At 39.6% G+C, this 15,588-nt stretch overlaps 1 protein-coding gene across 3 annotated transcripts in view; it reads left to right on the top strand.

Moving 5' to 3' along the window:
* LOC128029210 (unconventional myosin-XVIIIa) overlaps positions 1-15,512 on the top strand; it is a 97,161-nt gene extending 81,649 nt beyond the window's left edge. Inside the window, exons 37-44 of one of the 3 annotated variants that reach the window (XM_052616837.1) lie at positions 1-83; positions 1,032-1,169; positions 2,071-2,256; positions 5,299-5,438; positions 6,093-6,137; positions 10,203-10,325; positions 11,113-12,585; positions 13,647-13,791. The exon at positions 1-83 is cut by the window's left edge and continues 1 nt beyond it. In XM_052616837.1, coding sequence (XP_052472797.1) covers positions 1-83; positions 1,032-1,169; positions 2,071-2,256; positions 5,299-5,438; positions 6,093-6,137; positions 10,203-10,325; positions 11,113-12,577 — 2,180 coding nt within the window. In that variant the 3' untranslated portion in view covers positions 12,578-12,585; positions 13,647-13,791. Of the gene's footprint in view, positions 84-1,031; positions 1,170-2,070; positions 2,257-5,298; positions 5,439-6,092; positions 6,138-10,202; positions 10,326-11,112; positions 12,586-13,646 lie in introns of all 3 variants that reach the window. The other 2 variants (XM_052616838.1, XM_052616839.1) reach the window with 2 other exon arrangements.
* Positions 15,513-15,588: the final 76 nt, after the last annotated feature.

Here is a 15,588-nt window from a genome sequence, read left to right as displayed (position 1 = left end):
CCACACAGAATCTGGCCCAGATCAGTGACCTACAGGCCCAGCTGGAGGAGGCCATGAAGGAGAAACAGGACGTCCAGGAGAAGGTGAATTCACTTTGGCATCCTTACAGAAATGCAAGTCAACACTGTAACTTGCATTCTCAGAGCACAGCCTAAGTGGACTCAATTAGAATTCATCTTCTGATATGTTTTATTTCTATCGAAGGTGAGCTTAGTTAGGTCTTTTGACTCTTTAATGATAGCGTCGGGTTTTGAATCTTTAATTACATGATCAGACTCCGCCCCCTCAGCATTTTACTTTTTAAAGGAGAATCAGAATTTGATTCTTTTTAATGATAGAATAAGACATGTAACTCTCTCAAACCATTAGGTGTGTTCGGCTTGATGTGGCGCTGCGCAGACCGATTAGTGTATGACAACAAAATATTGCGAAATGACGCGAAAACTGTTTTTGAAACATTCTCACAGTACTTTATTATAACATACTGATCAGTCTACACAGCGCCTTTAAATATCTTTAATTATATCTTCCAACTTTAATTATATTAACACTCTCCACCCCTCAGCATTAGACTCTTCAATGATCAGAACAGAATCGACCTTTGCAGCTTTTGCATATTTAATGATAGGCTCAGACTCCGCCTCTCTAGGAATTGAACTCTCTGCACTCTCTACAGTCTCTTTGCCAATTTATTGTCCCATACTGTAGGGAAGAGTTGGATTCCCCCAAATTTGAGTAATTTGAGTAATTTGCTCAACAACTCTATCTGGCCATAAGTGTATTCAGAACAAAATGTAATGGGGCTGAACTGGGTTTGACTTATCACTCAATGTAAAGCAGCAGAGCTGGTTTAAAGGCTGATAAACTAGGCAGGCCTCTTTAAAGGCACCCCGTGGTGGTGAGGGCTTTGTCTCTTTGAGTCGCTGCTCAGCAGATAATGGTTATATTCAGTATTTCCGTGAAATACAGATTGCTGTTCTTTTCTCAGTGTATTTGTGTGAACTCTCATTATGCATGTGTGTGTTTGGCAGCTCACAGCCCTGCAGAGTCAGCTAGAGTTCCAACAGCAGTCCATGGTGGACAAGTCTCTGGTCAGCCGGCAGGAGGCCAAGATCCGTGAGCTGGAGACCAAGATGGAGTTTGAGAAGACACAGGTCAAACGCTTGGAGGTTAGTGGGCAGGATGCATGTGATCATGTGGGCTGAGCAGGGGGCTGCTGGATGTGTCAAAAGGTCAGTGCGCGGGCACTGATGTGTCAGATAAGTGAGAAATAAATCTACACACTCACCGAGACTTCCCCATTGGCCTAATGCTCTATAGACCTTTAACCCTTGTACTAGAAGAGTCTTAAAATACAAAAAGTGTATTATTTCCATCCCCCCTCTGTGTTTTTCAAATCAACAGTGTCAGTCCCCTTTTAGAGAGGAAATGTACATTTCATTTCATGGCAGATATTTTATGTTGCTGGAGGCAGAGGGTCATCTGTTTTTGCAGTGCAACTAGTGTATTTACTGTGTTTCCTCTAATGCACTTTATTTCAGCGTTTTGTTTTGTTTGATTTGATGTGGTTTTTTTACTCCTTAAGTCACATTTTCCAAGAGCCAGTCCTCTTCGCCATTCATCTCTGTTGGGTGCTCCTGTTCACCTGCAGAATTACAATTGGCACTCTGCACAAATTACAAACATATACTGCGCCCACAGCAAAATCTGTGATTTAAAAGCAGTATTACTGATTTGTTGACAGTTAAGGATAGGGCAGTGTTATCTCTAAAGGCAGCTTGTTTAAACCATGCCCATCCGAAGCTGTAAAGAATATCTATTTTCCTAATCTGCAGATACTTTTGAGTTCCGATGCCAGTACAGCCCACCATTGGTGTGAAATATCACAGAAAAGTGGCTTTGGAAGTGATTTGGAGTTTCATACCATATGGATAGCTTGACAATCTTGTATATATCAGTGCTAGACTTGCAGGATTCTGTAAACAACTATAGTGTGTCCAGAAACTCTTAAGCGATGGTGCATGATATTGCTGCATATATGTGTTAAATAAGTGATTGTGTCTTCTTCAGAGTCTTGTAGCGAGGCTGAAAGAGAATCTCGAGAAGTTGACTGAGGAACGAGACCAACGCAGTGCGAGTGAGAACCGGGAGAAAGAACAGAACAAGCGTCTCCTGAGGCAGATTCGAGACATCAAGGAGGAGATGGTCGAGCTGGCCAAGAAGGAAGCGGAAGCCAGCCGCAAGAAACACGAGCTGGTGAGAAGCCTGTTCTGCTTCACTGACATTCTCATTCTGAAGTGTCTTCAAGGCATAGTGCACCCAAAAATTTAAGTTCTGTCATCATTTACTCACCCTCATGTCATTCCAAACCGGTTTGACTTCTTCCTTCTTCTGCAGAACATAAAAAAAAATATTTTGAGGAATGTTGAATTCCATTGTATGGTCAAAAAACACTGAGACTTTTCTCAGAGTGTATTCTTTTATATTCCACGAAGAAAGGCATACAGTTTCGGAATTACACGAGGTAGATAAATGATGACAGAATTTTCATTTTTGAGTGAACTATCCCTAAGCATGCAATGAAAGCAGAAATTATTAGGTATGCACCGAATCCAGATTTTTGGGGTTCGGCCGAATACCGAATCCACTGTTTAAGATTCGGCCGAATCCGAAACCGAATACCGAATCCTACTGGCATTCTTATTCCATTATCACAGTAAAACACACTAATGAAGTATAAAACGTCCACAGCAATGTATTTTTTATTTTATTTTATTTTATTTTATTTTATTTTATTTTATTTTATTTTATTTTATTTTATTTTATTTTATTTTATTTTATTTTATTTTATTTTATTTTATTTTATTTTATTTTATTTTATTTTATTTTATTTTATTTTATTTTATTTTATTTTATTTTATTTTATTTTATTTTATTTTATTTTATTTTATTTTATTGCAACATTATGCCAGGATGACAAGTGAGAAAAACCTTTTTGACAATTAACAAGCTTTTGCTTACCCAAGTAAACAACCAAAACTTTTCAATAAAAGTGCAGAAATGCAAAGAAAAGTGTTTTTCTTTTCTTTTTAAAAATCAGAATATGTTTGGTGACTTAACTTAAATTCATGTAAGTAATGGATAGTAAGCTGTTTTGTTTTAGTTTATAACAGGATAGGCTACGATTAGAACAGTAGCCAAACATTACGAAAAATATTACGGAAGATCACACACATCTCCTGCATCATAATTAAATTAACGTAAAACCCTCTAATCTTTCACATGAAATTCATTTAAAAAAAACAAGACGCTCTGCATTAACAGGTGACAGCCGGTTGCGAGTGTGGCAACGAATGTCCCCAGCAGTACTGAAAAGTCTTTCACTGGGCACAGAGGTAGATTTTTGACATTTATGCCAGCAGTGGAAATCACTGCTGGCTTGTATTCCACCACTGAAGAGGATCCTCTCTAAGAGGAATCAAAGACTCACCGAAGAGAAAAAACGCTTATCTCCACGTCAGCACCCGATGTGACTGGCTGGCTCTGTATTGCTACGGTATAAATCGTCCCAGCCACTCAAGATTCCCGAACAGTTTAGTTTAGAGCGAACTGTCGGGCCGTGTTCCTCCTCATATAAACACCTTCACGCAATCAACGGGTGTGTGACGTCGACCAACGTAGCACAAGCCTAGGGTTCGGTTCGGTGAAAAAAAAAACTAAGCTTCGGCCGAAACCGAACCCCGTCAAAAAGCCCAGTATTCGGCCGAATCCGAATCCGAATCCTGGATTCGGTGCATCCCTAGAAATGATACATACACCCAATATGGACCCTCTAGTTAACAAATATGATTAAACCTCATGACTCTAGATGGATCATACAGTTATATCATACAGTGACATTTAAACAAATGGGGTGTAACATTTTGGAAAAAGTTTGAAGAGGGCTCTTCTTTCTATTAGCATGATATCAGGTCAATAAATATATAAATTATATCATGATTTACTAAGGATGGACTAATATTACAATTATGGCTAATACAGTCTAGCTATTAATTAACTACTAATTTTCAGGTGTTGGCCAATAACCAATAAATAGCTAATTCAATTTTTTTTTTCTATTACATTTTGTTTATTTTTATTAGATTGTATTTTAATATTTCTATTTAGTTTTAGTATTAGTAATTTAATTTCTTAAACTTATTTTACTTTTTTTTTTTTTTTAGCTTTTTTTTTCTCCTCTATTTATTTATTTTCTGCTTTTTGGTATTTTACAATTCAGTTATCGTTAACAACACTCATGTACATTGAGAAAAATAATTAGGGCCGGGACTTTAATGCGTTAATTGAGATTAATTAATTACACAAAAAATAACGCGTTAATTAAGATTAATTAGTTACAGAAAAAAATTTGCCGCATTTTTTATAACTTATTTTTGCACCGCGGAACGTTTCTCACTGGATGAGTTTCGGCGGACTGATTATACTGGAGCACCAACTAGCGTTCGCATATCACCGCAGCACATGATCGAACCTCAAGTATCACCTCAACGCAAAACATATAGCAGCTGGAGTGGACTTTACACTTTATGTTGAACTATGTATTATTTTGTTGGTGCAACTGGCAGTTTATGTTAAACTCTTTATTGTTTTGGCCAAGGTTATTGAGAGTTGGACTTAGTATGTTATGGCCTCTGAAGCAACAGAGAGATGTTTTCTAATAGTCAGGGTTTCCAATGTTCTGAATGTAATTGACAGTCTTATGTTTTACTTAAAAAACACTTTACAGAAGGTTCCAGCACCTATAAGCTTCCTGAATTTCTGAAATGTACTATTTCTAAATTGTTTCTAAATATGCTATTGCTACACTTAATGGCAAAAATTGCACTGGTCTGCTAGACTTGGTTGAACAAAAATAAACAATTTTTTGTTGCTTAAGCTTATGTATTCAGTCATTATTCAATGGTATACTATAAATCCATGTGAAAAAAAATTACTTCGCACTGTTCTCAGATCAAATATTTATATGCGATTAAAATGCGATTCATTTCGATTAATTAATTACAAAGCCTCTAATTAATTAGATTATTTTTTTTAATCGAGTCCCGGCCCTAAAAATAATATAATAGTCATTTTGAGAGTCCTAAAAATTTACATTCAAAGCATTTTTTAATTATTACAGTTTTTCAATATTACCTGTAAGTGAATGTTTCATGACTGAAGCAAAGGTAATCTAAATGCAAAAATAGGCAGAAACACGTGTCTCCTTAGTTAGACTGAACTGTATCCCTGTCTCATTAGGAAATGGATATTGAGAGTTTGGAAGCAGCAAACCAGAGTCTCCAAGCGGATCTCAAGCTGGCCTTCAAGAGAATCGGAGACCTCCAGGCTGCTATTGAGGATGAGATGGAGAGTGATGACAACGAGGATCTCATCAACAGGTAACACTTGCTACTTTGAGGACTCTTTTCTTTTGTATACTTTAGGAGAACTTCTCTGTGTGTTTAAGTGGGTAAAATAACCAATAGAAAAAGAGAGAGAGAAGATACTATGAACTGGATGAATGCACTATTCACTGATCTTTTGGAGATTGCAATCAGCGAGCCAGTCTCAGTCATCTCTTATTCACACTCTCTTAAATATTTATGCTTCGACAACTGCCGCACATAATTTGGAGCTCCTTTTTTATGTACTTGGCCTCATCTGTCAGAGAAAGTCATCTCCGTTCAGCCTCATTCCGTGCTGCTCCGCTTCTCCCAGTGACTTGAACCTTACTGCACAGAGCAGAGTTTATTTGCTTGTTTATGTGCCTAGAAGAATTCCAGTCATCCAAATAACAGTAAATGGTGCCACCCTCGCACTTCATAAGGGTTACGCAGAGCAAAAGTAAAAAATTCTGGGTAAACATCTTGAGAAATTTGTATCGCTAGAAATCAGACATGATACATATTCAATCACAAGCTGTTTTTAAGACCATGACTTACTGTTTTTAGTTTTCTTACAGCCATTGTTCTTTTCTCTTCCATTTGTAATTCACTTATTTCTTCTTCTTGTTTTTTTTTTATGTTTGTGTCTCATTTCCCTCCCTCCTCCAGTTTACAAGACATGGTGACTAAGTATCAGAAACGAAAGAACAAGATGTGAGGAGTTAAAGTTTGAACTTACGCTAACATATTTTGATTCTCCTTTGCCCTCAAAGGAAGATGATGCAGTATACATGCAATAATTTTCGAGAAATGAAATACAGAATATGGAATATTCTGTATTGTAAATCTCGACTTCAGCTCACGGAGAGAATAGTAGCGTCATGTCAACACTGCATCACACTTCCGGGCATGACAACTAACATCACAAATATGGTTTTCTCCTTTTTATGAACAATGCATCATTCATAATGTATGCATACTACAAACTGCATGCTTTTTTTTAAGCCAAGCATGGTCCCTACTCGGTTACCCTCCCCAGAGGCAATTCCCTTACCCTAAACCCCTGCTTTATAATGTTGAACTTTTGGATACCTCGTGCTTCACCAGTGGGACTGGCTTCCAGTGACGGGTAAGAACCATTTTGAGTGCAGGCTGGATGTAGGTACATGCCCGCAGGGTCCAGACCATGGTCCGTCCCCTGGCTGTCTAACTCAAGGGCCAGAAGGATCCACATGCAGACTTGTTGGACGCTGCAGGGCCTTGTAAAAACATCTGCAAGCTTATGCTCTGCCCTCCCTCCTTCTTGGCCTTCCTTTACCTCTCTTTCTCTCTCTCACTCCCTTGAATTATTCACACTTCTGTTCTTGGGACTTAGCAGCCTCTTAAGGCAGGAAAGGAAGGCGTGTTCCTCATCAATCTTTCAACCATGAGGGTAAATAATGAATAACCCTCAAATGTCCTACAAAAAGCCCCCCAACTCATCTGGCAACGGCCTACAACAGAGTACCAGCTCTTGGCTTTAAGCCATTTCGTTCCCCTGTCAATAGCCCTTGGTCTGCACTGTTTGCCACTTAGAGCGTTTTCCAGTTTTAAAAACCCTTAAGCTCTAAGCACCACTTATTACATCATGTGAGAAAGTATTAAAAGCTAATGGCCGGTCTGTGCATTACTGATCAGGTTTAGATGGATGTGCCATTCCAGAAATGTTTGTTTGAGTTCATGCAGGGATGTTGACCCTTCTGGCCTGCTCATTTAATTGGGGAGTTCATGTTGCATTATTGTAACTGAGACCGGCTACAAGAGGTTTGTTAGTTAAATACAAACCTTAGTGCAGAACATTAGTAGGGAACTGATTATTCAGATTTTCCCAAAGCATTTGAAAGAATAGACAGGGCAGAACAAATGACAAATGAGGAGAAAAGATCATTTGAAATGTGCTATAATTAGGAGCGTTGTTCCACGGCCCAGTTCATGAGCTTATATTCAACACTGAGGCATCATTTAAACATTTTGTTTACAATATTTCATGATTGATTTTAAATATTTATGAAGATTTTCTGGTTAATCATTGACGGGAGAGTTCAGTGTCTTAGTGAGTAACTGTAAGTGCCACTGAACATAAATGGATTATAAAACATTCACACTATAATGTACAGAGTAAATGCACCTCCTTCCTTTCTAACTGAATTAGTTTTTAGTGTATCTGTATTGTTTTAGTGTTTTATATATATTGAAGTTTTATATACTATTGAAGTTTTTATTCATATTTTGAATTAGCTTATATTTTAATATTTTATGAAGGGAAATGTTATTCAAATCATTTGTTAATATATAACAAATAATATGAAGCTCTCAATTCAAAAATTAAATCATTAAGTGATTTATTAATGAAATAAATTTCAGGTATTGTTAATTTTGCATTAGTATGTTCAAAAATGACACAAAAGCATCATAAAAGTATAATAAATAGTAGTAGCTAATGTTGTCTATTTATCAGAAGACTTAGAAAGTTGTATATTATACCCAAGTCGTATTTTTGTAACATTTATTGTTCTTTTTTTTTGCCATTCTTCAGTTTAACAGCCCCAGTTCCCATTCATTTTCATTGGATTGAAGAGTGTAGTTGTGAAAAATGTAACTATTTGAATTTCCCAGAAGATAGTCATGTTGGTTTGGAATGACATGAGAGTAAATAATAACCATAATATTCATTCATTTTTAGGAACTACTTTTCCCCCCCTCCGTTATTTCATTTTTAGACGGATTAAGACAGATGTTTGACATGTTTTAAGTTCATACAGTTGGTAAAGAAATAGTCAAGAGACAATGCCAATAAACTGTTGCACAATATAAAACTCCAAATCCTCCTCATTTAAGGGTCAGGGCCGAAGAGCGAGTGGGGATAGAGAGAGAAACAGAGACTGGGGAAAAATAAAGGGGTTGAGAGAGTTCTGTAGGTGCTGATGATAAATGTAATAGCCTGTAACAGAGATGTACAACCAATGGAGGCATGTTGTCACAGACAATTAATGTCTCTCCTCTCTCACTGTGTTGTTTGTTTGTTCCCCTGGGCTTAGGTGCAGCTTAACTAATGGTATATGGTCAAGGACATAAATTGTGTGTGACATTTTGTATTAGCGCTTCATTACAAAGACCCTGCTGTTCCACTGTTTAGCGATGGGCCAGCTAGCAGAGCTCAAGGCTTATTCACACAACGTTCTCAACTCAGTTTACCTCCAGGGCACTAGGGGCTTACACAAGAGCCAAAAGGGCTCTTGAAGAAATACACACTCTGGCACTCGTCAGTTTCCTGCCTGTATCGGCAGAGCGCTACGCATTTGTCAACAGCTTTTTTTGTCCTTAGTGTAGTCGCTTGAGTGTATCAGATCTACTAATTTAGACCCTCTCCAACACCCAGACTGTGAGTGTACAGTTAGTGTTTAGTGCCATCTGTGCTATCTCGTGGGTCCATGCATATATAATATTCTCATATGCATAATACCACAAATGGAAAGCTAAGCAGCCTGGAACCCTAATGTCAGAGAAAAGCAGCTGCTGCTTCAGAGTTAACCTTCTCTCTACGCCTCCATTAAAGAGCTACTGTATGTCGTATAGTTTCATTTGGAGATATTTGACTGCTACGGTGCTGGAGGACAGTTACAATGATTATTAAAATTTAAAATAGAAACAAAATTGTGGAGAAAAAAAAGGCCCGGTTCATAATCTCCCATCACAAAATCTTTAAAGGTATCCTGTTTGTGCATATATGGAGACATTTTAGCACTCTAGGTCCTTGAAGGGCAATTCATAGTTATTCAGTGCGGTGTGCGATAAGTGGAGGATAAGACTAATCTAAAGAGGCAGAGAAGCATTGACTTGCAAATACAGGCAAACATAAATCCAATGGTTTTATCTGGTCCAGAGAAATGAGCAAACAGGACTGGGATGCACAGCGCTGCTTTCCGTGCAAGGTGTTAATGCATCTGCTCCCAGGGACATTCAGGCAGTGTTTACTTGTTCTTATTGACAGCGCAACACTTCCCCACAAAACCTATTTGTATCCAGAGATGCATGGTATTGCTAGCATGGTGAGTCAAGTTAATAGCAGTCCCAAAACTGCTTGTTCTTTCATACCATCCTTTAACATGGTAGTCCAAGTCTAATTATTAAGGAGGATCTTTCTCAAGCTTTGTACTTCCTGGAATTCCTAATTCAGTTTTTATTCAATGTCAATTTCAAATGTATTTTAGAGCACGGTTTAAAACTACTTCGAGTTGACCAAATTGCTTTACAATCATGCACTTCAACTATACAGTACATCACAATATATATAAGAAATAAAATCAGCTTTTCAGCTGTTTGAATGGCTAGTTAGCAGCCTTTTTTAATTTTTTTTATAGGAGCATGTTAATGATCCCTTAAAATGCTGGCAGCCAGCTCGATTTTGGAACAGAGCTATTGTCTGCTAAGCTACAGTCTGCATGGTTTTTCTCTTTTCAATGCTGTCCTTTCTTCTGGTTTGCCTTGGAGTTGTACTGACTTCACCCTTTTTGGATGCTTCACACATTAAACAAAGCCAGCTAGCTGCAGGATACTGTTGTTGGACTAGGAGTCTGACTTACTAATACAGAGGCCTTTTCCAGGTTTCTAGAGATTGAGCGCATGTATCCATACTGTTGTGCCTCCACCATAAATCCCTGTGTTCCACCTACTAACAATATTTATGTACAAATTCTGCTTGTTAATTTTGTTGGCATTCCCTCTCTTCCCCCTTCACAGTGAGGGTGCCTCTGATACTGACTCTGAGGTGGAGGACCGCGTTGATGGGGTGAAGTCATGGCTGTCCAAAAACAAGGGCTCTGCCAAGAACCTGTCAGATGATGGTAGTCTGAAGAGCTCAAGGTCAGTCCTGCAATGTCATTTTCTAACAGAATGGTTTAACCTGAACCCAGTGCAGCAAGAAAGAAAAAGGTGTTTGGAAAAGCTAATTAGCAAGCGCTAAGGGATTTTTCTGTTGATATTGTCTAGCTTATTCTCCCCATTGTCAGCAGTTTGATAACAGAGGCCTGTATAAAAGGGAACAGCTTCACAGGCAGATTAATGGATATGCCCACAGGCCAGTTGGCATGCCTACCTGTGCCTTTCTGCTGAAGATGAATAGGTCTTCCCACCGGCGGACACTTTCGATTCTTTCCTGTTTTTTTTTTTTTTTTTAACCAGAAGATTTAAGTTTGGCTCTTGAGGTTCTTGCACCTTTTTAAAACCCTTGTGTCTCATGGGAAGTTGGCTCCAGATTACGGTCTGTGATTTTTTTTTAATTAACATTTTCTAGCGTAAATCATCCTGTAAAGAAATCGTGGTCAGTAACCCATTTTTATGCAATTACCTGTAAGATTTCTACCGAAAAGGATCTTTATGTCGATATTTATTCCTGAGTTTATGGATTAACTATTGATTTTGAATCACAGAAGCTGGAGCCTGCCTTCTATTCCCTGCTGTCACATCAAACTTTCATCTATATTCTGCCCTGTCTGCTTGGATAAACCTCTACTGTTATTCTCTCTTTGGGTGTCAGTCATCTTTTAAGTTTAAGTTTTCTCATTCTCATATTTCCATCTCTCTCCTCTCCTCCCTCTGTCTGTTTGTCTTTCTACTCTGTGCACACCTCATCTGCCCCTCCTTCATCTAGATTTGCTGTAAATGTTGACGGAAAGGAGGGAAAAGAGTGGGAAGAGGGTAAAGAATGGAAAGGCAGTGGCAAAAGTAAAGAGTTAGAATCCAGCAGGCCTGTGTCTGTCATGAGTTCCCTCAGCTACAGGAAACGCTCCAACATGAAGGACTCCATTGGAGGTAAGGGAGACGAGAGTTCACTCCTCAACACCCTCAAAGCACAATCTGATTCCCAGGACCTCTCCTCCTTCCGCAAAAACAAAGTCAAGCAGGATGCTGAGGAGGAATCTTCTTCTGTCAACTCCTGGAGGAAGGCAGGAGATGATCTTGATGATCGGGGTTCTGTCATCTCTCAGGCCTACTCGGAAGCTGCCAGTCGAGCGAGGAAGGGTATGGACAGCCGCTGGTCGGAGTTCGATAAGGAGTCCATTGTGTCCTCTGTAGCTCCGAGCCGGGTTTCCACCCACCGTACTGCGATGGACCTAGATGACGATGCCATTTCCAGCGTGAGTCGCATGAGTTTAGTAAGCCGGCACCGGAGCATGCCTCGTCTTGATGATCGGCAGAGTGAATACGGTTCAGCCATCAGCCCCAGCCTGAGCCACCGCAGCCCAGGCAGTGTGAGCCGCGCCGACTCCCGCATGTCACTGGCTCGCAGCTGTTGCCTCAGTGAATTTGATGAAGATGATGATAGCCAAAGCATAGCATTCAGCGAGGCTCGCTCCAGCGCTTACAGCCCTCACTCTACCTCTGGCCGAAGCTTCTCCATGCCTCCACAAGCCCGGACCACTGACTCCAGCCCGCCTGATGTCTCCGACGCCAAGCCGGTCAGTCACCGCAACTACCTGGACCCTGACCTGGAGGCTGCCATTAATGAAGTGTTAAGCTTCAAGCCTATCAAGTTCAAGCGCACCAGCTTGGAAGACTCTGAAGTAGAGAAAGATAAACCGGGTGAGGAGGAGGATGACCGGAAGAGTGCCAGCAGTTCCAGGACTGGCAGAGACAGTGGGCGCTCCTCCAGTTTGCGCCGCTCTGCTTCAGCCGTGGACTTTATGCGTTCCAGCAGTAGCCTTAGCACACGCAGCAGCCGCAGCAAAAAGGGCAAGAGCAAGAAGAAGAATAAGAGAAGCCACAGCTCGGAATCAGACAGCTCCGATGATGACCGCAAGAAGAGGAGCTCCAAGAAGAAGAGCAAGAAGTCCAAGAAGAAGTCCAAAAAAGAGTCTTCATCTTCCTCCTCATCCTCAGAGTCTGAGTCTAGCACAGAGTCGGACACCAGTTCAGGAGCGTCCACTGTTTCTTACAGAAGCTCCAGCAGTATCAAGAAAGCCCCTGGCAGGCAGGCATCGGGCTCTGAAGGAGAGCTGGAGCCTGAAGGCCCCTCTCAAGGATCTCCTCCACTGTCCAAGAAAGAGGAGAAGAAGAGGAAGAAGAAAGTGGACAATCTTATGATGAAGTACCTGTACAGGCCTGACAGTGACTAAAGATGGCAGTAGGTGATACCTGGTGTGGAGTGAAGGAATGCAACAAGCATGGTGTTAAACTAATACTCAAGTACCTCAGTAGCGTCTGATAGCATTCATTGCATTTTACCATAACTTTACTCTCCATTCACAGTTTTACTTTACTCTGTGTTCATTACTCTTTTTTTTTTTCAGCAATTTTTGGAGTTCTATATTAGTAGCTCTCAACCTTTTTGACTTGAAGGCCCTTCTGTCTAAGCTGATATGTAGCTCTGGCACTTCACAATATGTCAGTTTAATGTTATAAATCTTTTATCATTTGAATTAAGTCTCCTGGTTGAGAACCACTGTTCTATATCATACACTGAAAAGATTTTGCGATGTATAACCACAAGATAACAGGGCTGTCACTAAATCAGTTTGAAATTTTTCCTCTGGTCTCGGACATGATTAAACAGAAAATCGATCAGAAATGCTTGCCAGCAATTAACCTGAAGTTTGTATTATTATGACAAAGGGAAGATTAGCTCAGTGACATGAAAAGTTATCACAGACTTTTTGAAGAGGGTGAGGTATTTATGCTTTCTCTACATCGGTCTGTTCGTTTTCGTATAATTAGGGGACACAGTTCATTTATATGTTAATTCACTGATAAGATTATGAGTAGACATCAAGAATATTACAAGTTGTTTAATATGGACCATAGATTTTTAAAGCAGGAGATTTTTAATATACATAATTTTATTTGTATTAAACTTTTAGATATTCAGATAAAATAGTATAGAATTTTTTACATCAGGATTACAATCGTATAATTTTTTGCTGTTTGCTTGTACAACTTCACTAACAATTATCCACTAAGATCATGTTTCAGAGCACTACACGTGGTGTGATTTGCATGTGATTTGTGTGGCTCATTCTGCACCTCCAATGCTTCACCAAAGATGATACTGAGTTATAGGGCCTTTTAAATATCCTTAACCTACAATCTGAATTTTGATAACCCAACATTGCTTCAGAGATTATCCTCTTTGGTCTCTCTTTCAACATGCTGATCCTAATCAAAGCTTCTCTGTCTCCTCACCTCCAGCCCACCCTCAGGTCGCAGACGCTTCTGCCTTGACAGATCTGATGAGGAAGAGGAAGAAGAAAAAGAGGAAGGGAGCGCAGGCCGAAGCACCTACCTCTCCCTCAACAAACGCAGCAGCTACCTGAATAACAGCGATGGCGAGACCACCGCATAGCTGCCCCCGCGCACACATTCACATGCTTAAGAGTTTAATCAGTGTCTTCCTTCAACTCTGATCCAGATGAGAGGATTTCAGCAGAAGTGGAGCATGATGGAACGCACTCTGACAAAGACATACCCCTGGTTTCTTTTGACTTGTTATTAGTATTATTATTTCACATGTGCTTTGTGTTTCGAGCTTTAAAGGGTTTGTACAGCATCATGAGTCACACCACTGTTGACTCTTTCCTCTTTGTGTGCTTTTACTTCTGACGTTCTTTCTCTTTCTTTCTAAAGAAGCAGCGACTTTACCAAACGCTGTGCTTGCATTCTTACTCCGGTCAGATTCAGTAATGGATATTGCTTGGGGCAACGCGCTGCAGCCTCTTGCATGGTCAGGCCTGAGCCAAAGATACATGGCATTGTGGAAACGTGAAATCTCTGGATCTTTCTGTTGTGTTAGATTTAAAAGAAAAGAAGCCAAGAGAAAAAGGCAATGAAAATATTGTATTACCAAAAAAAAAAAAAAAAAAAAGCGTTGTTTTAGGTATGCGAGCTAATTTTTTTTTTTTTTTTTTGACTTGAGATGAGGTGGGGCTGATTTAAGATCTCCACGACTGTTGTTTTCACAGACCTGCTTGTATCGTTCTCTCTCCACCTCTTCGCTTTCATACAGTGAAGGAGTCATGTTTTTTGCTCGGGTAAGTGAGAGAGAGCCCATTTCTCCTCTCGGTCTTCACTTTGCTTTGATGATTTGAGTGGAGAGGAAAAAAGGCGATCAGGTCAATGATACGAGAAGAGGGCAGCATTTTGGGCAGATCAGGTCTGGACTCTAAAAGCTTTTTTCCCCCTCCATAATATGCCTGTCTTGTTCTGTTTTGACTGAATTGACCATAGTACGTGTTTGCTCATAGTGGACATTGTATGGCTCAACGGTTTATTCCCACACTTTCTTGTTGTGGTTGTTATTGTTCTCAGGCTTTTTTTATCATAGATGTCCGGCTTTCCCAAGGGAATGCCCATGATCCTGGATATATGGGGCATTGGGGTAATTTATCATCCAGCTCTACCGATACTGGATAAACCGCTTCAAAGTTGCTTTTTTCGCTGATGTGATGCAACCAGAAACAGATGGAGATGGAGATGTTTGACAGAACTGATACTGTGAAATCCCAGCTTCCCTGCTGCATGTCATCACATTGGATTCATCCATTTTTTTTGGGGGGGGCCTTACCTAATGACTTTGAGACTCACTTGAACTCGTATGGACACACACCCCTCAGATTTCCATTGTTGCCTTCTGTTTTGTTGTTCTGCTTTCGTTGTAGTATTTATGATGAAGCTGGCAGAATATAAAGCAACAGCATATAATGGCAACGAAAGGATGTCATTCTCTTCGATTTTTAAAGGGAGACCACGTGTGTATTTTACATGGTTTTAGAGACCCTCTGCAAGGGTCATCCACTTTATCCTCTTTTCTATGCAGTCAATATTGATTTTAATATGAAAAATGAGCTTTTTATGATGTTTCTGGCAAATTAAAACGTGGCTACAAGATGCATAACATTTGCTGGCTGTACACATTAATATAAAAATTATAAATATCTGTATGATTCATTCTAGCTTTCAAAATAGCTAATGTTTATTTTCTTTTGAATAAATGACCACTTGATAATTATTTTGCATTACAGTTTAATATATTGTAAATAAATAATTGTGATTGTTTTAGACTTGTTTCAACATGCTTATTTCATAATGCATTTTTTTTTAATAACAGTCACAAAAGGAAAAACATTTTTTTTGG

The sequence above is a fragment of the Carassius gibelio genome, chromosome A15 (assembly GCF_023724105.1).
Source record: "Carassius gibelio isolate Cgi1373 ecotype wild population from Czech Republic chromosome A15, carGib1.2-hapl.c, whole genome shotgun sequence".
Lineage (NCBI taxonomy): Eukaryota > Metazoa > Chordata > Actinopteri > Cypriniformes > Cyprinidae > Carassius > Carassius gibelio.
The sequence above is the reverse complement of the archived record's forward strand: the minus strand, read 5'-3'. Positions and strand labels throughout refer to the sequence as shown.